This window comes from Anser anser (genome assembly GCF_964211835.1).
Source record: "Anser anser genome assembly, chromosome: 3".
In the NCBI taxonomy this organism is placed as follows: Eukaryota; Metazoa; Chordata; class Aves; order Anseriformes; family Anatidae; genus Anser; species Anser anser.
In genome coordinates this window covers 4,658,489-4,684,856 of record NC_139722.1, presented here as the reverse complement: position 1 = coordinate 4,684,856, position 26,368 = coordinate 4,658,489, and the positions used below count along the sequence as shown (strand labels likewise).

Genomic DNA, 26,368 nt, shown 5'->3' with positions numbered 1-26,368 from the left:
TTCAGACAACAGATATAAGTTGCGATGGAAGAGGAACGTCGGATTTGGTGTCTGTCCCCCATTTCCAATTATAGATGGATCATTACAGACAGAGAAGTACTGAGAATCCAGACATCTGCTCTTCACATGAATGCACTCACCTCCTAGAGAACAGGCTGCCATCATGCTCTGGAAACTGGTTGAAAATGTCAAGTATGAAGATATCTATGAGGTGAGTATATAATATGCATATGAGTAAGAGAGTATATGTATATTTAAATATACATCTAGCTGTATATAGGCATACTATACAATACATATATAGCTCTACATCTACATATACGCAGATACAGAGACGCACACACAAACACACACAAGTATAGAGACAGGAAACCAAGAGTAAATGCTTAAATGCTTATTTATTTGCATATTTGTATTCAGCATGCCAAGTCCTAAACTTTTTTCTTTCGTGGAAAAGCTGTTTGATGCGATTTAAAACATCAAAGAAATGATCTGGGGGTTGGAATGAGGCAACTTAAAAGCAAGAGTTGATTGTTTAGACCTCGAATTAAATATAATTCGATTAAATACGGACAAATGTCGAGAAAAAAAAAATGAAATTAGAAGAGAAACATAATCTGGTATTCGGGGACGGGAAGCATTTCTTTCTTTTCTTTCTTTTATTCTTTTTCCGATCCCGCTGAATTTGGATTTTTTTTTCTTTTTCTTGTTTTCACACTCGGATACATTTTAACGACTTTTTCTACGTGTGCACCAACACCTAAGGTGTGCATGCATACATACAGCCGCACTAGTGAAGCGGCACACACATTCTTGCACGGACGTGTGTGCACGCACCCGAACCGGTGCAGTCGGAGGCAGCTCCGTATCGTCCGCGGGCACGAAAAGTTGTCTGCTTTTTTCGGACCTCCTCGGCATTTTCGAGGTCAAAAAGCAGACTGAGGGAGGAAAAAATCACAACACAAACACCGCGAAAACGTTTCTTAATTTTGCACCGTTTCTGGACCGGGATCTTTCCCCAAACGGCTCCGCGAATGCATTTGGTGTAAGTTTAGCAGCGTGCTGGCTTTGCTCCGAAAAGGAAAAGATGTGGAAGGAAAGGCGCCTGCTTTGCCGCTTTGTGCATTATTTTTGAATATTTATTATTGTTATTATTATTGAGGGGAGTTGAGGGAAGGGGATTCTCGCGGCTGTGGCTGGGCGGGGGGATTTTTAGAAGGGCCAGATCCGGAGCTGGGGCGCCTCGGAGCGCACCCGCCGGCTGCCCCCGGGAAGCGCTGTCGGGGCCGCACTTACAGCGGAAAAGTCCCGAGCAACAACAGCACACACACACACCAAAAACAGAAAAAAAAAAAAAAAAAAAAAGCAGAGGGAGGGTTTTTCGCAGCCGGCTAAAGGATGGGATGGAGGGGAGCCGGGAGGGGAGCCGCAGACCGCTCGGGAGAAATGTCTCCGCTCTCAAAAGCTACCGTCAGGCTAATTATCAACTGGCAAAACCCAGCCTGAGCTGCGGAGGCACAGCCCGGCGTTTGTGAGCATCCCCTCGGCGATCCCCAGCCCGCTGAGCCCTCGCTGCTTCTCCCTCCCCGTCCCCGGGCACAGCCCGGCCATTGTCTGTGCCCGCAGCAGCAGGCGACAAAACATCTCCTCCCTGTCCTGCGAGGTCGGGGAATGTCGGGGATTTCCCCCCCCTCGGTGTTTTTGGAAGGGATTTTTAAGCCTGCTCCGGCCGCTGGGCGTTTTGCAGCCACGCGTGTTTCTGCATTGACGTGGGAGAAAGGCGAAGTTGGGGAGAGCTTGGGTGGGCTTGGGCTGCAGGAGGGATGCACCCCAACTTGGCAGAGCGCTCCGGGTCCTGCTGTAACGTGCAGCCTTGAGAAAAAAAAATAATAGTAATAATTTGCTTTTGCTTGTTTGGAAAGTAGATGAAGCCTTCTAGGTTTCTCTTAAAAAAAAAAACAATGTTTTTTTTTTCCCCTTTTCCTTTACGATTTATAATTAACAGCACGATGGCAGGGGCGTCTTAGGCACTTAAACTAGATCTGTTCTTAAAACAAAAGTGTGTGCGTGTGTGTCTGTGTGTGTGTGTGCGTGTGTGTGTGGGGAGGGGGGGGCTACTCTGGGAAGTGTGAGTCTATTTAGGAAGGAACGTAAGTTGAACTTTAACAGAAATGGCAGACAGTCCAGTTGAACGGGTTCCTGCAACATCAAAAAGGTTTTATATCGCCCCTGGCTTTGCCTCGAAACTATAAATTTACTATCCTTTAAAATTCACTGCATACATTTTACATTTGGGTGAAAATCGGGGTATATATGTACATATATATATATGTTCATATCGGGTGGGAAGAACAGGATTCAGAACTAAATGGAACCCAATTTAACCCAGATTCAGCATTTATTTGGCTATTGCGAACAAATACGATCAGTAACATGCACCAGAATGGCTTAATCTCCGCTCTAAATAGGCATATTATAGTCGCTGTACATTTCTTCTTCTTTTTCCTAAAAAAGAAAGGAAAGGATTAAAAAAGCCTCTTTTTCCCTCAAAAAGAAAAAAAAACTTACAAGAACAAAAACACCAAAGGCAATCAATTCATCGTATTAGGAATGTATAATTAAATGTAAAAGAAAAAAATAGGAAATATGTTTTTTCTTCTTCTTCGCCTCTAGCATTGCTTCATCTCACTTCCTTGCTCCAGCTCAGCAGTGTCTACTTTCCGCGTCTTCCTCCGCTCGAGTTAATTGAAGTTATGCCTCTTCCTTGCTAAACTTTTTCCCCCCTCTCCCTCTCCCCAAACTCTGCCTCTGCCAGCCCCCCTCGTCTGATTACATCTAGTAATTCTCCACTGAATGAACGTCATTTACAATAGTAGGGGAGCTCTCGAGCTGGCTGCCAGCTTCACGCTCCATTTGGTCCTGCATTCTCCCTTTAAAGTAGTCGTGTAATATTAATAGTCATGAATATCAATTATTATGAGGCGGTGTAGAGAAGGAAAGGGAGGAAGGGGTAGCGGAGCAGTCTGAGCCTAGCCTTGGGTTGAAGAGGATTGTATTTGAGAGCTCAAAGGGGAAAAAAAAAAAAGGAAAAAAAAGGAAACAAAAAAAAAAAGAAAAAAACAGAGAGGGAGGGGTAAATCATATATGTAGATAGAGGTTTCCAGGCTCGGTTTTGGGGGCATTGGTCTTCTTTTTTTTTTTTTTTTTTTTTTTTTTGATGGATAGACTCCGAAATATCTCAAGCTGTTCTCCTGTGTCCAACACGTCCCTTTGCAGATCTCCTTGATATTTTTCCCTACAATTATTAGTATTATCACCACTATTTTATTTTTAGCTATTACAAGACTTTTTTTATTTCCAGATGTTAGTCCACACCTATTCCGCCATGGTGAGTTTGGATCCATGTTGTACTAGAATTGCATGTTCTCTCTCTCTCTCGATCTGTTGTCTCTCTCTCTCCCTCTCTCTCTCTTTTTAAACGCCTTTGGCTTGGTAATTTAGCACAATAATTGGAGGAGGCTTGCAGCTGCTTCTCCCTTTTTGCATTGTGTGTTCTCGATTTGAGCTAGGGGAGTTTGGGGGGGAGAGCAGGGAAGAAAAAAAAAACTTTTTTTTTTTTTAACCATGTGTGCCATTGCTTGTGGGGGTTTGAGCTACACTTTGCGGAATAGATATTTTTCTTGTTTACTTTAGCCTCGCAGCTTCAGCACGATGGAGTTGGACAAAACTCCTCTCCCACCTTTTCTCTGAAGCCTCCACACACTTACCCCCCACCCCCCCAAGCCCCCCCACACCCCAAAGACTTTTCATTACAATTACCCCCCACCCCCCACCCCTTTCTCCGGAATATTATATCGGAAAAGGAGACAAAAGACACTGCAAGTTGCTGCAGAAATCATAGCGGCTGGATTTGTTCAATACCGATGTTTCATTTTTATTTGGTTTGATTTTTTTTTATTATTTTTTGGGGGGGTTGGACTCTTCATACAAAGAGCCCCCGAGATTTTTCATTATTATTATTATTATTATTATTATTATTATTATTATTATTATTATTATTATTATTATTATTTCAAGTCCTTTATCGGACAACTTCTTTACTCGGACTCCTCCGAGAAGTACAACTTTCCTTTTGGTCTTTTCCACGTGAAGATGGGTTGGTGATTTTGAGTTGCAGCACAGGGAATAAACAGACGGTTGGGAACTTTAGGCAGGACAAGGGGTGGGTTGTTCGGAGAGATGCTTTTGGGGGTTTCTTTTTCTTTTTTATTTTTAAACCTTTGGGTTTATTTTGGTGGCTGATGGAAGGAGAATCGTGTTACTAGACTCAACTCACACATCATATACGTATATGGAGCACCAGTCCTACATTTTTAATTATGACATTTAGCATTTCTCGCCCCCCCTCCCCCCCCCCCCCCTCCACCCCCCCAGCCCTTCGCCCTTCCCGATAGTTGTTGGGAATAGGCACGGTCTGGGGACGAAGTGCTGGGACATTTCTCATCTGCGGTGGGGGAGGGGGACACAACTGAACACTGGTTCACAATTGTTCACTTTTATTTTTATTATTATTTTGGGGTGGGTGACTTGCTGCTGGGTTTGTGTTCATTTTATTTATATTAGGGGAAAAAAAAAAAGTCCTCTTTTTTTTTGTTGTTGTTTTTCTTCAATTCCGCTTGTAGGACCGGCATGATGGAGTGCCCAGCCACAGTTCCAGGCTGTCCCAGCTGGGATCCGTCTCCCAGGGACCCTACTCCAGCGCTCCTCCGCTGTCTCACACCCCGTCCTCGGATTTCCAGCCGCCTTATTTCCCACCCCCCTACCAGCCTCTTCCTTACCACCAAAGCCAGGACCCTTACTCCCATGTCAATGACCCCTACTCCCTAAACCCCTTGCATCAACCCCAGCAGCACCCCTGGGGACAGAGGCAGAGGCAAGAGGTGGGATCAGAAACCGGGTCACTGCTGCCACAGCCTCGGGCCGCCCTGCCCCAGCTCTCGGGACTGGACCCCAGGCGGGACTACCACTCAGTACGGAGGCCAGATGTCCTTCTGCACTCAGCTCACCATGGCCTTGACTCCGGCATGGGGGACAGCCTTTCTCTGCATGGCATCGGACACCCAGGGATGGAGGAGGTCCAGGTAAGGCACCGCGCTTCTTTCTCCTGGGCAATGCAGACGCCTTCCAGCCTGGAGCTCTGCCCAGGCTAGAAACGATCAGTGAGGGTTTGCAGCAGTTTTGGTGTGGGTTACCATCCTTTGGAAGCACTGGAATTATAATTGTGGTATTGCCCCTCTTTCTCCTTTTTTATTTATTTTTTTTTCCATCGCTGTCACATACAGGCTCTGCTTTATAAACCCTCCTCTACATGGAAAACCAGCAGAGTGCGTGGGGAAGGCAGACATGCTGCTCTAAATATTCCACGTGTTTCAAAAGCTGGCAGAGTTTAAGCCTGGTTTTTCAAATCCCAGCTGTTTCCCATGCAATCTCAGCTCTACCCCTCCACCCCCCAAACTAATTTCCTGAACTCCAGGGATTTTGATAAAACTGTCAAATTACTACATTTTTTTTTCATCCGTGAGGGAGGGAAAATATAAACAAAACCCAAACCAAAAGCAGCAACTGGCCATCAGGAAGGAGCCTGCTCCCCCTTTTAAGGACAGCTGTTAGGGTAGTACTGATTTTAAATTGTTTTATTCGCTGCTATGGAAAACAAAGGAGTTTCACCGGGCTCAAAACACAGTGTTTCCCAGCCTTCCCCCATCCCACGCGAAACTCATCATCACGTGTTATTTCCTAAAAACAGAAAGGCCCTTAACAGCTTCGGTGCTGGGGCGGTTTGCACCTTGCTGGAGCAGGGCATGGCCAACCAGTAGGGGCCCCGAGATGGAGGCTGGAGCCTCCGGGGGCCAGGTCCTGCATCCGGCTTTAGAAGTGGGGATTTGGGGTTTCTCCTCCATTCCTTCCCCCCCCCCCCCAAATTTCTATATGATACATATCATGAGTATATATATATTCAAACTTGGAATAAACAAACATACGGGTGACTGGATGAGACATAGACTTCAAAGTTATGGAAAGAGGAAGCTGAGAAGGAAAAAAAAATAGGTGTGGAAAAGGATCCTGCTGAACATCATGGGAATCAGTGGCAGAGGAGCAGGGGGGCTGTATTGCATCGTCTCAAGATTTGTCTTGAGCTTCACGGGAAAATCACGGAGCTTTGCTAGGGATCAGGACAGGGACGAGTGCTTTAGGAAGAGGGAGGTTTTCCGCCTGGATTTCCTGCTGCCTCTGAGCTCCGTGCCCCTTTGGTCCCTTTTTACTGCGGGTTCCCAAGCTGGTCGGGCAGATCTGGGGGAAGACCCCGAGCCCCACGGGCGGAGGGCGCAGCTCTCGTCCCGCATTCCTGGCTCAAACTCCCTTGCAGGTCAAGGCGAGTTTTACCTCTGTGAATGCAGAAATGGGCGCTCTCTGCCTCTATCTCTCTGCAAGAGACGTTAGCTAGCATTTGTGCTTTGATACTTACGCCGTCCCAAAGAAAAGCCGGTAATTGTTGGCTCTAGTGCTCTTGTGAGAGAGAGAGGAGAGGGAGGGAAGGGAGAGGGAAAAGGGAAAGAGAGAAGGAGGGAGAGGGAAAAAGGGAGAAAGAAGGGAAAAGAGAAGGGTAAGGTAAGGGAGGGAAGAAAAGGAAGGAGAGAGGAGGGAGAGAGAAAGAACAGAAATGAAGAAGGGGAGAAAAGGAAGAAGGCAATGATGAAGAGAGAGAGAGAAAGAAAGAAGAAAAAGAAATAGGAAAAAGAAAGAGAGAGAGAGAGAGAGAGAGAGAAAGAAAGAAAGAAAGAAAGAAAGAAAGAAAGAAAGAAAGAAAGAAAGAAAGAAAGAAAGAAGAGAAGGCAAGCCCCTAAACCTCTGATCACCTCATATAAAGCAGTTCTCCCCTTTTCCAGCAGCCCCCCCGTGCTTTCCCCCCGGCGGCTCGGAGCGCAGCTCTGTGCTGGGCGCTGCCGCAGCGCGGCCACCCGCGACCTGCTCCGGCGGGGTGGGAATGGGGTTAGGGATGCGGATGGGCAGAGGAAGCTGTGGACCAGCAGGTCTGTGGTTCTTGTCTGGGGTGCTGAGGCCGCGGGGAAGCAAACAGGCCCCTTATTTGCAAAAGTTTGGTCGCAGACTGAGGGAGGAGGGGAAGAGAGAGAGGGTATCCCAAGGAGAAACACGTGAAGGGAGAAGTGTCCAACTGCAAGTTAGCACAGGCAGGAGGGAAAACAGCCCAGTCCTCTCTCCTCTCGTTCAGCATTTTCTATTCTTGTCCCTCCATTAGTGACAGATGAAGTTGGGCAATTTTCCACCGTGAATTTTGGAATGGATTTACCCGAGTTGTAAGGATTCGGCTCAGACCATAAGGATTCCCATTTCAGCGACATATACTTACCATCCACAAACACGAAAGAGAATTTTCAGGAAGGGTCCCAAATCGTGGTGTTTTTTTTTTTGTTTGTTTTTGTTTTTGTTTTTGTTTTTGTTTTTTTTTTCTAAGTGGTTCAAAAAGTTGAACCGGTATCTAGGCAGACAGTTAGATAAAGAAGTGTATCTTTGCTTTAGCGTAGTCATCTCCGATTAAATAGATGCCCTGAGAATAGGTTGGGCTGTCAAGGGAGAAAGAGAGAGAAAGAGAGTGCGTGACAGAAAGAAACAGTGGTTATTATATAAACACCAAATCCAGGCCATGTGTAAGCCATTGTCCGGGGATAGAATTAAGTGACTGTAACACGATAGCGCTCTGTTATTGTAAACAGGACGTATTGTATTGCTATTGCTGCCCCTTTGGAAAGGAATTTTCAATCTGCGATTTACGGCCGTCACACAGGGAACAGGGAAGCCAAGACCTACTTATTGAAAACAAATTTGCATTATCTAATAGGGACACTGAAAAACATCATTGCAAACCCAGATTTTTTTTTCCACAATCTGGACAAAAGTAGGGTTCTACTGGAAAGGGATACGACAAAAATATATACAGGGGAAAACCCAAAGTCTTTAAAAGAAAAAAAAAATCACTGCCCAGGTTCTCCTCTCAGATATTTCCCTAGGTGTTGAATAAGGTGTATACGTATATGCACATATATTTATGGTATAGAGGAAGCTCGGTGCTATCAGATTATTGGCGGAGCGGAGGGAGGGCAATCTTCCTCTCTAGATTTTGTGAGTGTATTTGGAAACTCATCACCTTTCCCCTCCCTGCACACACACCTCCACTCCTCCTCCGCCTGCTCACGGCCGGCCCCTCGCCTGTGTGCTAGCAGGAGACACGGAAAGTTAAGTTGCACCAAAACACCCAAGTCTCTTATAAAGTAACCCCTGGTATCACTTTTAACTAAAGAAGTCTAGTAATTAAAAGTCTGAGTTGTTTTTCCACGTTTCCGCATGCAGTCCTAATTAAATCTTTACGATCCTCTCTGTGACTATTAACTGCCAGCATGCTGAGCGAATATCCTGTACAAAAACCCAGCAGGAGGGCGTAATTAGATAGAAAATCAGACAGGAGTCTTCTCATTAACTACAACAACTAACCCACGTTGCTGATGGAGTGAGCGGAGTGCACGCACACACATAAAGCGTGTGCACAACCATATACTCCAGAGATAAGGTGAGATAAGGGAAAAAAAATGAAAAGGAAAGATGGCGCTTCGTATTTACCTCCAGTTCTGTGCCATCGAGTTGCAACACGATGGACTCCAGTAGGCTGCAGGATTTGCTCATCCTCCCTCTTTGGTAGCTGCTCAGGGAAAGGAGGGAAGACTTTGTAATTTTATTTTGTGCCCTTTAGGTATGTAGCCTATTGATTATGAGAGAGACACACAGACATGCACAAGCACACAGCATAAGGAATCGCTGTGTGTGCGCGTTTGGGTGTATATGCAGGGAAAAAAGAGAGCAAAGATCTCCGTCACCTTTTGGGGAGATGTAATTTTCTCCTAAATCATATTCCATCTTGAATGCCTGCCGAGCAGAGAAAGAGACGGAGATAAACGTTGGATCCGGATAAGCTCAGCCTCTCGGAGTAGCAAAGATAAAGTTAAAATAATAATAGAGAAGAAAATCATTGTTTTGCTGTAAAGAGGTTTTCCTTATCAGGGAAAAACGTGAGAACTCCCAAATATGAAATAACCTGAAAAAAAAAAAAGCCAAACAACAAATAGAATGTATATATATTAATAAAACCAAGAAACACACAAGTCCTTCATTCACATGGAACCCAGAATTTATCCTAAAACGGAACCTGGCGCAATTCTGCAATGAATCGTTCTTACGACACTGCTTTTTGGGAGATAATTTTACTGTACCGACCGCAGATTGAGCGGTAATTTGTGTTTGTTTGTTTTCGTATATCGCACCTTCGTGTTGAGAAATGAAACCCAACATTTGCTCTGTCCTCTTCTGCCCGTCTTTGTTCTCTTCCCTGCTAGAGAAGTTAATGCCATAATAACAGGTGTGCCCGGAAAGGGACTGAAAATAGTAATAATCATAGAAAAGTCCTTGAAAGGGAGAGCGGGAGACTATTTCTAGGCAATCAATGTAATAGTTTATACTTTTGACAATGTATAGTTCTGCTCCCTCCTCCCGCCCCACAAATTTAGGACATGTAAGCAACCCCGGGAGCTGTAAATCTCTTTCTGCTTGCACCCTATACGACATGGGCGTTGCGCTGCTCTCCGAATTGCTCAGGCTTTAATTAAAAGTCCATAATGTAAACTATTATATATAAAAAGTAAATGGCCCTTGAATTATTAAGATGTAGCAGGGTTAAACAAACAAACAAAACAAAACAAAAAAATAAACGGAGGGGGAGAGGGGAGGAAAGGGGAGGGAGAATTTAAGTTGTCCTTAATCGTGTTCATTTATGTCATGCAATAGATCTTGCAGATGCTACCAAATTGCCAGATTTTCAAAGGAAGGAATATAAAGCTTTATCGAATGCAAAGAAGTCTATGTGATATCCATGTTTTATAAGATAACAAAACCAGTATTGCACCCCATATGCTTCTCACCTCTTTTTTTATTAGAAGACTATATAATTTGTAAGAATTTAATTTCCTTGTCGATTTGGGGGAATAATAATAACAATAATAATAATAAAAATCCCCCCTCCCCTAGTGAATTAATATAAATGGAAATAACAGAAACTCCAGTTTGGAATGACATGATTTATGTACGCGATTCTTTAATATCCAGTCAATTTGAATAGTGATGTTTTTATATCCACAGTCAGTTGAAGATGCCAATAACAGCGGTATGAACTTATTGGACCAGTCTGTCATTAAAAAAGGTATGGATTATTCCAACAAGCTAGACAAACTTTTACTGTGTAGCAATATCTCCATGATATATTTTTACTTTGGGGCAATTAATTTATCCGGAAAGCAGGCATACATGGCAGCAAGATGAATAGCTGATTGGATCTGTAGATAGAGTGAAGGGAAAAGGAACGACGTGTGAAAGGAAAGTTGATTTTTCCCTCCTTTCCTCCAATCGGATTAATTACACTAACGCTCTCAAATGGGGCACCCCCTGCTCCAATGCAGTTTGTTTCCCCCTCCCCCCGAAAGACCTCGTTGGGGATCGCTTGGATGTAACGGGGTGGGGGAAGGGGGTTGAATCCCTTTTGGGTTTAATGCACCTCCCAGGCGAATCATACGTGAAGGGGAGAGAAAGAAATGCCTGTGGAAAGGCAGCCCTGACTTCCTTCCCCCCTTCCTCCAAAAGCCCCCCCCTTCCTCCTGCCTATTTTTTAAATCTTTCTACATATGCACACATGATTTAGTGTAACTGCAGAATCACCCCATACTGTTAAAGGGAATGTGATATTAACAAATGTTTGCAGTCTCTTGTACAGCTGTAAGCAAAATAATTAACTAATTAAACTAATTAAATGTAATTACAATAACTCATTTTGGGCGTATTGCAGCTGCTTAATTTTTTTACATTTCTCTGACAGTCACTCGAAGATGCTTGGCGATTAGTGTTGTGTTATGCTGATAGACATTAAACAGATCACACACTGCAAATGTAGGGAAAGCTATCTTTAATTATCTAAGGAGTTTCTATTTCTAGATTCAATTTTAAGTACCAGAGATGAGGCTTAGAAATGCTGTCCCTTATGCTTACTATCAACAGCACTTATCTCCAGGACCTTATTATTTGTCAAACGCGCAGAAAAGCTACAAATACTTTAGTGCAGATCATCTTCTAGAATGTAAAGCAAAATAACAGTGAAAGTGTTTATTTAAAATGTGTTCAAGACAGCATGAGGTCCTTCCGTGTATTTATTGTTTTTTATTTCAATCCTCATGTACAGTCCCTGTCTTTCACACAATCGAGTTGTAGTTATTTGAGGGAGGACAGATGAGAACCTGAAGATCATTTGGCAGCATCATTTGTGAACACCGGTTGAAAAGTGGAAGGTGTTTTTGAGAAAGACAGAAAATTACTTACCTTAAAAAAATAATAAAATATTTCTTTTGCGTGGGAGGAGTAGGTTTGGTGCTCATGATCGGTAACCTGACGGCTCATGGTTGCATTTTCCCCCTTTTTTCCCCCTCTCTCTCCTCCCCCCTCCTCTTCTCCCTCCCCACCCCGCTTGCTACCTCACACACGATGTTTCCTCTTAGGCGTATTTGATTAATTGGTGCTTGATTTGTGGTCGGGAGGCTTCTTTTTAACGCCGAGCCATGCTCCTACTTTCGTTCCACAGCCCAGTACCCGCAAAACCCCCTTCTGCGTGAGCACCCAGCCCGGAGAGGGTTTTCCCCTCTCTGGTTGGGGCTCCCCCTCCTCCGAGGACAGCACAAGCATGAAATGAGCGTGCTGAGTGGTGGAGTTAGCCACTGAATAGCTTAAAATCCGAATGTTATTAAGGATATGGGTTAGGTATAGATGGAGATGTGCTGAGAAGCATGGGCCCCAGTTCGAGCAGCTGCTGCACGGTCCCATATAGGTGGCCCTGCGTGGGTGTATTTGCAGCTATTAGGGTGAGACACTCTGAATTTTATCCAAGTTACGTATGCACTTTGGAAATCTGATTGCTAAAACCACCGAGATTCGTCTGCAGCTGTTTTAAAGTCACCAGAGCAGCGTTTGCTGCCTTAGAGGCAATGCCGAGCTCTAAGAAACTTTCCAGCAGAAGGGAAAATTGAGAGCTCAGTTTCCCTTTGCATAGTGAGTTCCCTGGGCACGGAGGAGGAGAAGTGGGCAATAAGTGGCAGGGAACGTTTGTGGCAGACGACATTTATTCAGGGCGAAAAGAAGGACACAGAGAGGGTTCAGCGTGAATTTCGCTTTGTTCCTCGCACTTCGCAGCTGTGAGGATGTGCTTTGAAGTAAGAATAAGTTATTTAAACTCTGTAGGTCGTTATTGCAGGCAGATGACACACAGAAAATGGTTTATTTTTGTGCTGTGGAGCACTCCTCAGGATGTATATTTACTAGATGAGGATTGAAGGGGGTCTGTTTCACCAAAACCTGGTTTAGTGCCTAAAATGCTTTAATTAAACTGTAGTGAAAAGAATATGATGTAGACTTGAAGTATAAACTTAATTAAATCATCCAGACTGTAAATGCCTGATTCTTTATGGTCTTTGAGGCCTGCAGATGGAATTATCTATCTGTCTATGCAAAGGGATTGCCAAAAATATTAAGGAAATTATATAGGGATTCATACACAGCTATTGATTTATTTCACGTATCGATCCCAAACAATAGATTACATATACACAGTCTCTTGTTATGTTTGCTATCTGAGCTTACTTGACATTTCTGAAGTAATTTAGTTAAGAGGAAATGAGTTGTTCCCAGTAGAGAGAGCAAACGAGTGGAGTGAAGGTAGCCAGCGTGATAAATGGCTCTTTCATTTGGAGATCTCCAGAGCTCGTTTAAGGCTAATTTTCTGTATTAGCCCCCTTTGAGCTATTAATGCAATAGGCAGGGACCGTGGCCCCTCATCTCTTAGCTGCCCCATTAGAGCGAGCATTAAGCTACCAAGCCTGAACTCTACTGTGGTGGTGGTGGTGGCGGTGAAATAATGAAAGGTGCTTTTTAAACTCTCCTAATCTAAACTGGCAGAGGGTGGTTAATACGATTTGAAGGGGGCTGGTCAATGAACAATCAATAAACTAATAATGAGAAGGATGCGGTACATTAACAGTCTAAAAATCCAACAAGACATTAAAAAATCATCGTTAACTCCTAGTTCTATTAAGATTTGGGTGGTGGAAGTGAGAGGGAGCCAGATAAATCATCAAGATGATAATAATCGTCAAGAGCATTAATACCAGATTTAACTCAGCTATAAGAACTTACCGGCTACGCGTTTTGAGGCCTTTCCCTCCATTTCTGCTGCAGTGAGGGGAAGGTTTTCGGTGTGTCAGGAATAAAAGACAGGGTCCCCTTGTCAACTGCCCATCTGAGACTTGCTTTGCACAGTCTATGGTGAAATAAGTCGTCGTCTTTCAAAACCTTGCGTGGCCCGAGACCAAAGTTAATTTTTTGTGACTCTGGGGCACAGTCAGTGACCTTAAAATTATCATGATGTATTTATTTACTTTCGTCTATTTCTGAAGATTGTCCGAACACTTCCACCTGATTTAGCACGAAAGACCACTTTAACCTAACACCTTTTCCATTGTCTCCTTGCAGACATTCTCTATTATTGATATTGTTTTAAAGAAACATATGAAAGGAGACGTCTTAAAAATAAAGTACTTCTTAGTCGTAGAGCATAAGCTTTCCTCCTCACCCCCTTCTTGAGGTATCCAGCAATAAATGATTAACTGGAAACCACTCCGGACACAGCTTTTCAGGTGATAGATCTGGGAATCAAACATTACTTCAGAGATTTTGCTTCGCTGCCACTCTGTGCCTTTTCCTGGACTACCCATTGAGCCTTATGAACCCCTATAATTTAATGCAAAACAATTTCGAGGGAATACATTTCACTTTGAAACGTACTCTTGGTTTTCTGGGAAAAGGGGCAGAGGAGGGGGGCGAGGGGAAGAGGAGGAGACGAGAGGGACAGGAGGGAAGGGAACAGGAATACACACTTTCTGTATTTGCACATTAAGACTAAAACAAGAATAGGGTCTTTAGTGGCAATGGGTAAGGCATTGTCCCTGGATTTGCTAGGTTTGGCTACAAAGCCAGACCAATAACAACAAAGCCTTGATACTATGATGGTCAAAGAACTTTTTGCTTCCTTCACACCCAATAGGTAGATAAAAAGGTTTGAATGCGGCCTGATAACTCTTTAGTAATAACTTTGTCCGTGACGTTTAATAAGAAATATTTCTCGCGATTGATTGCTTGACGGATCGACTATCCTGTTATTTGCCACGGTTATTGAGACGGTACCCATAGCTTAGAGCTTCTTTTTTTTTTTTTTTTTTTTTTTTTCAGCTGCTTTCAGGACAAAATTCTATTTATTTGTTTATTTTTAGAGATGCTGAATGCCCTTTTAATGCCGTTTACACACTTGTGAGTGTGCATTTGTGAGCGTTTTCACGCGTTTGTGAAGAGCAACCCAGCAGAGAGCCACCACCACCAGAAAAAAAAAAAAACTCAAGACTTAATGTATGCACAGAAAATTGTAAACATGTAAAGAACTGAAAGCTTCACGCTGAGTTTCGCCATGCTCCATTTCCTCACCATTTCCTGCTGTCGTTTTAAAGCGATCTCACTCATCTAGAGATCCCGTTTGCAGGAACAGTATGCTTATAATTACTAACAAATCAAGCGGCTACTGTTGCTCTCCCGGTTTATTGATAAGCTGAAGAGAAATGGAAGGGGGGGAAATGACAAAGAGGCTACAAGTAACCACAAGAAGAGAAAGAGAAAGAAAGGGAGGGAGAAAGAGAAAGAAGGGAGGGAAGGGAGAGAAACTGAAACAAGGAAGAGAGAAAGAAGGGTGAGATTTGGGAATGGGAAATTGGGTGAGAGTGGTCATGGTCACGATCCAAAAGCGTTTGGAAGTGAAAGAAAATCTAATAGTTTATTCTGGGGGCAACTAGAACTAAATCATTGGGAATAAAGTTAAAGCAGAGGTGGTGGAGACACTGTATACATATATATATATGTATATATATATATATAGGCGTGTGTTCTTCCATGCCATATCAGCAATTCCTAAGCAGCCGGGAAAGCTGGCATCGACTAAAAATATACTGTCCATTTCGGTTTACACCGGGCTGCATGCACACAGGGATTTGACACATGCAGCTGCGCGCACGGACGTGTGTAGCTGTTCACCCACTAAAACCTCCACTTTATATTATCTCTGGTAATGCCTGGGCTATATCTGAAAAGCTATAGCCATGATAAACATATAGATATGATATAGATAGAGATAATTCATTCCATGGCAAACACTTTTTTTTTAGGCAGCATTAGGTAATTTACAGAAGATATAGAGTGTAGATAGAATACATCTCTCTGAAGCTATGAAATCGCAATAGATATGCTTACACCGCCTGGTAAGCCTCTAAAACGGGTTGAGAGTTATTAAGACTCCCAACTGCTCGGTATGTTCATGCGGTTCTTTTCGGGGAGGCACTGCTAGGAACAATAGCTGAGGAGCGCTCAGCATAGTAGGGAAGGCAGCCAGCCTGCTTACCAAAAGCAATTTGCATGGAAAAAAAAAATACCGAGCACGTGAAAATCCATATTTCAAAGGTTAACTAATGTAATAAGTGCTCTGAAAGGCCACAGCGAGTGGAGTGAGGTCTGTTTAAGCCTTGCCCGGGTACCCCTCTCTTTAGTGAGTTTAGACTAAGATCAGATGTTCGTGGAATTGCTGCCTCTTGTTTAATTTCTCAGTTCACTGGACAGTGACCTGATAAACTGGCCACTAAATATAGCCACAGCAGAGGTGTGCTCGAACCACTGAGCCCGTGTGTTTGTCCGAAGGGGAAAAAAAAAAAATCCGGTGTTGAAAATCTCTCTGGTGTGGCACTCCTTTAATCTAACTCATTTTTACTTTTTTCTTGGTGTTGCTCTCGCATGACGCTCCAGAACATGGTGTAGGAAATAAGTGATATATCTATACGTGATGAGGGGAGGAGAGAGAGACGCTACAGCACTACATCTGCCAGCACTACATCTGATACCCCGGAGGAGTCTCTTCCTATAGAATCAATGGCAGAAATCCTATTAATAGCAATGAAAGCAGGAGCGGGCCTCTAACTCTTTTATAACTGTTTCTGTGCCGATCTCAAACTATTTGAAACCGCCTTTATGAGCTGCATAATGTGCCTAACTAAAAATAATAGAGAAATAGGAATCCATTTCACTTTCCGATTCCCTGAAGTAAAGCCACTCAAAATAATTTGTTTATACTGGAGACTATATACAAGGCATATGAAGCAATATGTATATCTAAAATCGACATGCCTTTTGGTTTTTAGCTGTTATAGAGCTTTTATTGTGGGGGTCTGGTCTGGCGGTAGGAAATGATCTGTAATAAAAACAGTGAAACACGGTTGTGTCTATTCCATACACTGAGGTTATAAAATTGGCAATTGCCCAGTAGTTAGCACTTGGTAATATATTAGGATACCCGATCTTATTGTTTAGCAGCTCCAGACGACTTAAATATCCCCTCAACCCTAATGGGTTGATTCTCCAGATATGTTGCAAATAAACAGGGTTTTTATGACTTAACTGACATATATTATAACTACCTAAATAGCTGGCATATGTGCAGAATAGACCCCTATTATTTGCCGAATTGGTTTTGCAATTGATTGAGTGGGAAATGGGAGAAAGCGAGGCACTATCTGCTCTGCGAGGGTGTGTAATCAATTAGGCTGCTCCTCCGGAACATGCCCGCTGCTCGGCCACGACACCACCAGCAGCAAACCCACAAGTGCAGAGCACACTTTCGAGAAGGAAAACGCGTGTTGCCGCGATTTCGAGAGGAAGCAGCAGTAGCAGCTGTCAGCTCTTATTAACTCCTGCATAAAACATACCTTAAGTACGGTTTGTTATCAATTACTTGCAGAAATGAAACAACTGGGAAAATGCAGCGAGGCTCCCTATAAATTAAAGTGATTGGTTGATTGATTAGAGCACCTGCTGTAAATCATAACAGTTACACACAATTATGAGAGAGCCATTTAAGTTCATTTGTAAACAAAATTCATGGCACAGGGGAATTGCTCTCGGTTTTGTTTTAGCCTTTTTTTTTTCCTTGTTTATTTCTGAGTGTGTCTGGTTGCCATTACAGGAATTTGTTCGTTATAATCCCCTCGGTTACTCTTAAAACAACCTTTTAGTTTATCAGAGGAAAGGAATACTTTGATGGTGAACAGAATAAAATAGTTTTTATTTCGTTTTGGTTCGCCCTTTTGTTTTGATTTTTTTTTTTTCATAACTTCCTTTAAATATGTGTTACAGTAAATAGATCAGCTCTATTTAGGGACTGGAGACTTCCCATTACTTTAAGGACAACACAATATGATTAAGTTGGTGAACGCCACGGTTAGACCAGATTTTTTTTCTGCTGTTCATTTTTTCTGAAGGAAAAGGCTCATTTTATTTCATAAACCAGACTTAATAAAAACACAAAGCAATAACAGAGCTGTTTTCTGGTTGCTGTATCCTCCAGCCTTGATACTTATTTAAGACAGCAATTCCCTTAGTGTAGCGGATTTATTCCCGGCTCAGCTTAACACTAATGGGAAGCATTAGGAAAAGAAGCAAATTTTCCTTTAAAAAAATATTTATTTTATTTTTTATTCCCGCAAAGTGCCCGGTGCTGTCTGTTGTACAAAGACATTGGGCGGGGGGGCGGGAGCGGGAGGGGGGGTGTACACTCCAGGCCTCAAAGTTGCCCAACACTTACGATGTGTATTTTATTTCCCTATGATTAAACCCTGCACAGAGGCTGTGCTGTACCACCCTTCTCTCCATCTACTATGAATTTTTATACTCTTAAAAATTGGGGGTGCAGCACCATTTAGGCTGCTGTATGTGCCAGAGCTTAAAAGTTCTCTTTAATTTTACTCTACTGAGCACGGCAGAGAGACTGTGCTTATCCCGCACTCCTTCGTGGCTTGATGGTTTCTCCCCTCCCTCCTTTTTCTTTCTCCAGTTCCGGTTCCTCCAAAATCTGTTACTTCTTTGATGATGAATAAAGATGGCTTCCTTGGTGGAATTTCAGTCAATACCGGAGAGGTGTTTTGCTCTGTACCTGGCCGCTTGTCTTTGCTTAGTTCAACTTCAAAATATAAAGTAACAGTGGGAGAAGTTCAAAGACGCCTTTCTCCTCCCGAGTGTCTGAACGCATCCCTCCTAGGAGGAGTTCTTAGAAGGTAAGAGGCTGGAATGAGTTTGTGAACAAGCCCGTGTGCGGGCATCCTTGCATGCACCAGAAATGTTTGATCAATGGTAAAGATGATTGCAAATGTATATTGGTCTTATTGTCGCAGCATATGTGTGCTACGTTGAGAGTGAGGTGAAAATATGTTGTATTCAGACACTGAGATGAACGTATGGAGGCTACAGAAAGTTTGGGCCATGTATAGATGTTATCAGAGCTTCCAAAAAGAAGTGAGGCAAGATAGATTTTCACTGTTGTACATGCATATGCTTTCTATATTTCCTCCTTGTCCTTACTTTTCTTTCAGCAAATGCACAAGATAAAATGCCTCACTGGGCATGGGGAAATTAGATGTTGCAGGATGAGCCTGATATATTTCAGTGATAAGCTGATTTCCAAGATAAATCTGTGTGGCATTCTCTATATGGTAATAACGATATGGTAATTAAATGGTGTCACACGTGACATTACTGAAAGCAGTAGGAGATTAAGAGGCAATCTGTAAGGTAGGTGAGTACCTGACTCAAGAAAAGCCATCAGCAGATAGCTTGGAAAGTCAGTAACTTAGTGCTTCTTCTAGAGAAGGTTGGTAGTGGAGTCTCTCAGAGTCGGTCCCAAGGCCTGTGCTGCTCAGCATTTGTGCAAACCACCCGCTAATGTCCTGGGGGATTTTGCTGAAGGCCTCCAAACAGTTCATATTCTTGGTACTCGTTAAGCAAGCAGCAGAGAAAGACCTATGGGTCTGGATGCCTCTCCATCACTTCAGGACTGTTCATCAGTAACAAGAACTTGAGCTCTGAAGTCACCAGCTGAACTATCAGGGAGAGAGAAGGGCCTTTATCTTCCTAAGAGGGCTGTGAATTGTCAGTATGATCTGTCTGGGAGAAAGGTGAACTAACAGTCAGAGCAGGGAAGAGGTCATGGGGTGGTGTAAGGTACTCTCAAGTCAATGGCAGGTGGAGAAAAGATAACAGGAGGTATATGGCAGACGAAAATAATGGGTGACTTCAATCAGTAACATATGCATATGAATTAACCAAGAAAAAAATCAGAATATGTTTAAAAGTTGCTAGTGTTAGAGAAAGAACAAATCTTCCCAACTCCTGTAGTAGCTATTAGGCAACTTTGACTCTCAGGTGCTTTAAAATGAAGGTGTTTGTGTTTTTTTCCTGCAAACAATTCTGTGATGACATCATTAGCTCCCGCTCTGTGTCTGGAGAGGGGGAATATGTTCTGCTACACGCAGCCGCCCTAAAATACACGTGAGAATTAGGAGGTCCTAAAATAGCTGCCGTTCCACGTGAATGTCTGTAATCAATGTTCAGCCGTGATCCTTGCCAGCGAGAGAGGCAGAGTTTTCCTTACAGTCGCTAACCTGCCTGCTCCTCCTGTCCAGCCGCAAATGGAGCAGGGAGGACATCTGAGAGATATACTGTAGAAAATATAATTATCAAGGTAAAGAAACATCATTATTGAGCTTCAGTGGATTTCTGGAGGTGGCCCAAGACATAATCATTGGCTGCTGCTGACTTCAGTTCCTATCTTGAATCTGAAATTTAGACAAGCTTTTGGTTCAGAGCAGATGAAATATAGGAAGCTGTTCCCTTGCAATTCTGCCGTCTCTCCCTGTTTACTTTGATATCAAATAGTAGGAAGCCAGTCTGGCTTCTCTGTCGTTTCTGGCTTCCTTTCCGTAAATGTCACTGCTAATTCTTCAGCAAGTAAGAAGTAAGAAACACTTGAGATGGACCCCGATCTCAGTGTCAAAGCCCTGATTTCATAGGTGGCTAGATTTCATCCCCGGAGGTTTACGTTATCTATAGGTGTTTGAACAATAGCTCCGTATTTGCCACCTATAGCTCACTCGTCCTTTTAGTGTCCTTATCAGTAACCTCCGACAAATATTCACATCTTCAGACAGCCCAATCCCTCTATATAACACACTGCTTTCAGGTGAGCGCTGCCTTTCCGCACACACTCACACATGCACGAAATGGTTCCTGAAGTTTCATAAGTATTTTCCTCCTACTCTATTCATCCACAGTCACACGCATTCTCCCTCCGAGCCTTTTTTATTATTTTTATTTTATTTTATTTTATTCTGTTCTCATTCTTCTTTCTGTTATTGTTCTTTCCTGGAATAAATAAGGATTTAATTCTCCTCTATCTTTCTGTCCATCTCCACACTCCATCCTAATACAAGGTAGTGTCATACAGTAGGAACCCATTTGCTCTCTAGATCAAAACCTTACACAGTAATTATTGTTATCTGGCGTTATTTGATTTCCCTGAAAAAAACGGGGAGAAAAGTGGGCTCATCCCCACTCCCGGCCTGGGAGAGATAAAGCAGATCTCAGCAAACCGGAGCAGAAGCCAACACACCCAAAGTGCTTAACACCGAGTGAAAACTCTCCCAGGCTCCACTGACTGCACAGACTAAACGTTTCTTCCAGGAACACTGCGGGGTTAATCACGATGTTAATTTCTTTGTAATTCTAGAGCCAAATCGAAAAACGGGGGGAGATCTTTGCGAGAAAGGCTAGAAAAAATCGGTTTGAATTTACCAGCCGGCAGGCGTAAGGCTGCAAATGTCACTTTACTCACCTCCCTGGTGGAAGGTAAGCGAGGGTCGCAGCTCCATTCACACCCCTGCCTGCTCTCAGCTCGTGTCTGACATTTTGCGAACCAAAAAAACTTTCGGGATCAGGTTGGAAAGAGTTGCAAAGGTGAAATGCAGGGCGGGGGAGCGCTAACGCTGGTTAAGGATCCCTGTCCCCAAAAATGTGATCACTGGCCTGAGGGTCATTGATTGGTCTTGGTGGCAAGAATGAGGGTGTGTGCATCTGTAAGTGTGTGTATTTATGTTTGTGTGTGTATATATATGTATAAAATGTGTGTGTATGCTTGTGCAGGGCAGTCCCATTCATCATTGCTATTAATTACTAGGATGTGCTCTCCAGCTCCACGTCTGCTCCATCCTCTTGCTAATTCGCCCCTCCCGAGCTCATTTATGGCAGATGCCCACTACAGGACGCCTATTGAGGAAAAAAAAAAAAAAAGAAAAAGAAAGAAAGAAAGAAAGAAAGAAAGAAATTTGGGGAAAGACATCAGCAATTGAAGAGTCGCAGAGCGCAGTTTACCTTGAGGTGGTTGGAGCAGAACAAAGACAGGAGAGAGGGAAGGGGGGGACGGGGGGGGGGACGGGGGACGGACACGACACGACTGAAGCTTCACCTCGTTTCAAGTCAACTGATGTCATTTTGGTGTTCGGCGTGTTTTCTTTGATTTATTGTTGCTGTAGCGAAGAGCCATTTTTAGAGCCACTAATATGTTTAGGATACGTGTGTGTTTATGCTGAGAGAAGTTGGACCTTCTCCAAAAAACATAACCAGAATAGTATGGATGCAATTATGAATTATATGTATCTACATTATACATACACACCGAGAGGCGTATAAATAATCCACTTATCTCTTCTGCATATAAGCATGCATAAACATTTGCGCTAGATATTAACTTTTCAACTCTTTTGATTGAGTTATGGCAGCGATAAGCCCTTACCGCATGCAGAGCTAAAGGCAGGCTCGCAACCAGGCGGGGGCTGATAGCAACGAGCTCCTCCTGGTACTTCGTATGGCTTCTGCTGAGTGTGCAAAGCACAGAGCAGGGTTCGGATATAGGGTCGGGGGTCTCACTATAGGGGACGAGCAGCGTCCCGAGTGCGGCGAACTGCCCCTATGACGCCGGGGTTGCTATCCACAGGCGTGAATGGAGGCTCAGCATCCCACTCTCAGCAAAACCCGAGCATCCCCAAAGCTGTGAGACATGAAAAAACGTGTCAAGTGCATAGGAAGGCAGACCTCACTCTGCTTTCCCTGATGTCCTTACAACCCGAGAGCTCCCTCCCTGTGGAAGGGGCAGCACCTGCTGGAGGTGAAGGCTGTGCTCGGCCACCAGCGAGCCTCGGGCATTGCAGTCATCCCACTGCAGGGAGCAGGAGGGCTCCGGCAGGGTGTCCCCGATTCCATTAAGGGTGTCGCTGATTACCGAGAAGCCTTGGAAAGCGGGGTTGACGTCGGAAAGCAAATCCGGATCGCTGAAAATTCGGATTGTTGAAAATAACGCGGTCCTGGAGTTGTTAGACATATCTGTTTGGCATGTTGGAAATCTTCCCCCTGCTCCCTCAGGCCATGCTTTAAAGGGCTTAATGCTTTATTCTGGAGGGGTTGAGCTATAATCTGATGGAATCCCTCTAGAGTCTGAGGTTTTTATTATTATTATTTTATTTATGTTTTTCCCCTCTTCTTTCCCCCCTTACTTCAGCTGCAGTTTTCTTCTTGTGGCATAAAGTACATCAGTAGGAGTTTGATGACACGAACCTCTGGAGGCAAGAAATCTGAAACCAGGCAGGCAGGGGAAGTGACAATTACAATTAGAGTTAGAATAATTATTTTTCACAGAAAAGGTTGCCATCAGTTGCTGTCTTTCCATTGGGCAGAGAGGAGTTCCTGTTGCACGAAGGTCAATTAAGATAGCAGGCTGCATTTCCTCCGATGGAAATTATCACTTATCTCCATCATTTTTCTGATGTGGCAATAATTGTGATAATGATGTAAGTGCTCTGTGTGCATAAGTGTGTTTATCACGTCCTATGCCAAAATGACATTAATATGAACACATCCACATCTGTAAAATTTTGGACAGTGTTTCTTCTGGTATATTGAAACAGGAATGGTTTCTCTGCTCTAGGGGAAATTTGGGTCTTGCTGTTTTTTGGGACTTGGCTAGCTTCCTCTTGCTGTTTTTTTGGCCCAGTTCACTTGAAAGTGAGTGTGTGTGTGTGTGTGTGTGGGTGTGTGTACTTCCCCACAATTCTGCACAATATGAGCTGCATGTGCATATGCCGTCATAACTATGTTGGAGCAAAGACAAATCTCATCAGCTGTAAATCTGTCCCATAAACTTCCTTCTTCCCCCAAAAGAGGGCTTGAGGAGGGAAAAGAGATATCTGGAGCCTGTCCCTAAGGTGCAAGGGTTATTATTGGGTTTGTTAAAGCCAAAAGAGCTGCTGTCTCCCAGAGGGAGCAGTGGGCAGCAGCAAACTGCTGCACGATGCTTTGGCAGGTCGGACCCAGCCCAGCGTGGGGCCGGGAATGTTAATGCCCCTCTCATTCCGTCCAGGTGAGGCCGTTCATTTAGCCCGGGATTTTGGGTACATCTGCGAAACGGAGTTCCCAGCCAAGGCTGTTTCTGAATACCTGAACAGACAGCACACGGACCCCAGCGACCTCCACTCCAGGAAAAACATGCTGCTTGCTACAAAGTGAGTGCAAAGTTGACCACCCTCTTCTGCCCTCCCCTGGAAACCCTCCCCCGTTTCCTAAAACCCTGTGTCTGAGCTCGTTTTAAAGGCAGATGGAGCTTCCAGTTCCCAATAAGACAGCGGCCCCGGGGGGGAGGAAGGGATGTTCATATTGCCCTGTGGGCAGGGTAGATCCTATTGTCTGTGCGTCCCTCTGCAGTGGGAAACGCGTTGACCTTAGAGATGATGTGGGTGACTGACACCTAGCTACCACGCACCATTTCCAAAAATGGTTATAAAAAGAGGACTAAAAATTTATTTTACTTCTACATGTCTGTCCCTCCTGCTGCTCATGCACACCTGTCTGTCTGTTACCATATTATCCATTCCGCTACCGTCTTATCTATACGGTTTAATTAAAAAAGTCACCATGTACTGCTAATCACCCTCGCTTTTGTCCCCCCAACCCATTTCTCTCCCTTGGGATTTTCTTGGTGGCTTTGCTGTATGGGGTGGTTTACACCCAGCTGCACCTCCTGGGCCCATAACTGGGTGATTCAGAGCTTGCTCGGGTCTGTGGCAGTGGGTGCTGTGTGCCTCTGCACGTTTCTGTCTCTCTGGGAGAAAGAAAGGAAAAGAAAAAAGGAGAGAAAAAAAAACAAACCCAAAGAGCTCTCATTTATTTCATGCTCTGGGAAGTGGCTTGCCTCCAATGACAGTGTAATTTAAAGAAATATATGGAGGGTTGAAAAATCATTTGCTCAAATTTGTCCAGATGTTTTTTAGACGTGATTGGAATTTGATTGCCCTTTTCCGCAGGGTCAGAAGATATTAATGTCCCAGAACTTTAATTGCTCGCAGACCCAGCCTTGCTCTTTGAAGATGTAAAATGTTGGACTCATTACTGTTTGTTCTCCAAATTCAAAGTTTCCTCTCTTGCACTTTCTTAATGGATAATACACATAGAGGTAGACCTTTATCTTTCCCCACCCTCTGAAACCTTTAACCCACCGGGAATTTCATAGAATTTCAGAGGATGAGAGACGAATGCTTTTTTTTATTTTTTATTTTTTATTTTTCCCTTTCTTTTATTTTTTTTTCTTTTATTTTTTATTCCAGACCTTTTTTTCTTCAGTCCCTGAGTAGGCATCTATTCAAAGAAACTATTCCTTTGGGAATCCCCCAGCCCCCAGGTTTCTTACATTGTCCCGGCACCTGTTGACTTGAAGGTCTTCTGGACTAGAGCAATGTGAAAGAAAGTGGGGGAAATCATTTAAAAAAAAAAAAAGATTTTTAAAGGTGTGGAAAAACAAACAAGAGCCAGATTTGAACTCTGATGCTTTGATTGGGGTGCGTCACTCCAGAATAAAAGAGGAAGTGTTAGCATTGCTAAGGCAGGTTGAACTTTCTCAACAAGGCTGCCCAGCTCAAGCAGTCTCAAAGGAAGCTCACTTTAGCCCCCTTCTTGTCCCCGTGCCACTCATCAACCCATGGCTGTACTTTTCTCCAGGAACAGCGCTGATGGGAGTTGCTCTGGGCCGGGGTCTGGATGGGTGTCTGGCAATCCATGGAACATCTCCTATTCAGCCTGGTTATTTCTGGAGGCACCAAACAGGGTTGGGTTTTCACAGTGCTCCAGAGGCATCCTTGTGGTTTCAGGAGAGATTCTTATCTCCAGACCTCCTGTTCTGCAACTGTAGAAACCTCTTTCCTGTAGAGCATCATCCTAGGCAGGGGACTGTTGGCTCACCATGGATGACCCCCAAAACACTACTAGGGGAAAAGAAGCATAGAATCACAGATTCTATGGAAATTCTAAAGGAAGGTGGCAAACATATTCCATCCCGTGGTCTGGGATGAGCTTGGGCTTGAACTTGCTCCTTTCCTCAAACTTGGTTTTCTCAGAGAACAGTGTCAAGTGTGGGATGAGTCTAACCATCGTTTTCCTCTTTCTCTCTTTTCCTCTCATTCTTTGCCTTTCTCTCTTCCATGCAGGCAACTTTGTAAAGAATTTACAGATCTCTTGGCCCAAGACAGGACACCTATTGGGAACAGCCGGCCCACCCCTATTTTGGAACCAGGCATTCAGAGCTGCTTGACTCACTTCAGCCTCATCACTCACGGCTTTGGGGCCCCTGCTATCTGCGCTGCCCTCACGGCCCTTCAAAACTACCTGACTGAAGCTCTCAAAGGCATGGACAAGATGTTCTTGAACAACAACACTGCTAACAGGCACACATCTGGCGAAGGACCAGGTAGTAAAACTGGAGACAAGGAAGAGAAACACAGAAAATGAGAGGAAAAAAAAATAAAGAAAGGAAAAGAATAAAAAGTTAAATAAAAGGAGAAAAAAGAGAGAGAGAGAGATAATCTTTTAAAACAAAACCGTCTTAATTTTAGCTTTAAAAATATTGGATTGGGCTTTGGAAGAATTCTATTAGGTAGGACAAAATAATAATAATTAAAAAAATAATAATAATAAAAGAAAGACAATAATTTAAGATCAGAGGAGCACAATGGCGCAAGACCAGTGGTTCAGAGTCTCTTGCCAGGATCATGTGAAGACAACCACCAGGATTTTTTTTCCCACTTCTGTTCTTTCACATTTTTTAAATAATAATGATTTGGGGAGGGGAGGGGGGAATATAATAATAATTAATAATAATAATAAAAGAAAGAAATGAATAACTTATTGGAAGAAA

General features: G+C 43.6%; 1 protein-coding gene across 3 annotated transcripts; it reads left to right on the top strand.

The window, feature by feature from the left end:
* On the top strand, positions 1 to 26,368 carry TFAP2B (transcription factor AP-2 beta). 3 transcript variants are annotated; one of them, XM_083831186.1, is made up of 8 exons: positions 1,353 to 1,531; positions 3,362 to 3,388; positions 4,683 to 5,141; positions 10,264 to 10,324; positions 18,137 to 18,356; positions 20,864 to 20,982; positions 23,546 to 23,687; positions 25,662 to 26,368. In XM_083831186.1, the coding sequence occupies exons 2-8, from the start codon at positions 3,362 to 3,364 to the stop codon at positions 25,960 to 25,962; spliced, it is 1,329 nt and encodes a 442-aa protein (XP_083687312.1). In that variant the 5' UTR covers positions 1,353 to 1,531; the 3' UTR covers positions 25,963 to 26,368. The 3 variants fall into 3 exon arrangements, with proteins under 3 accessions (XP_083687310.1, XP_083687312.1, XP_083687311.1); XM_083831184.1 differs by lacking the exons at positions 1,353 to 1,531; positions 3,362 to 3,388 and adding an exon at positions 1 to 211; XM_083831185.1 differs by lacking the exon at positions 1,353 to 1,531 and having other exon boundaries at positions 2,973 to 3,388.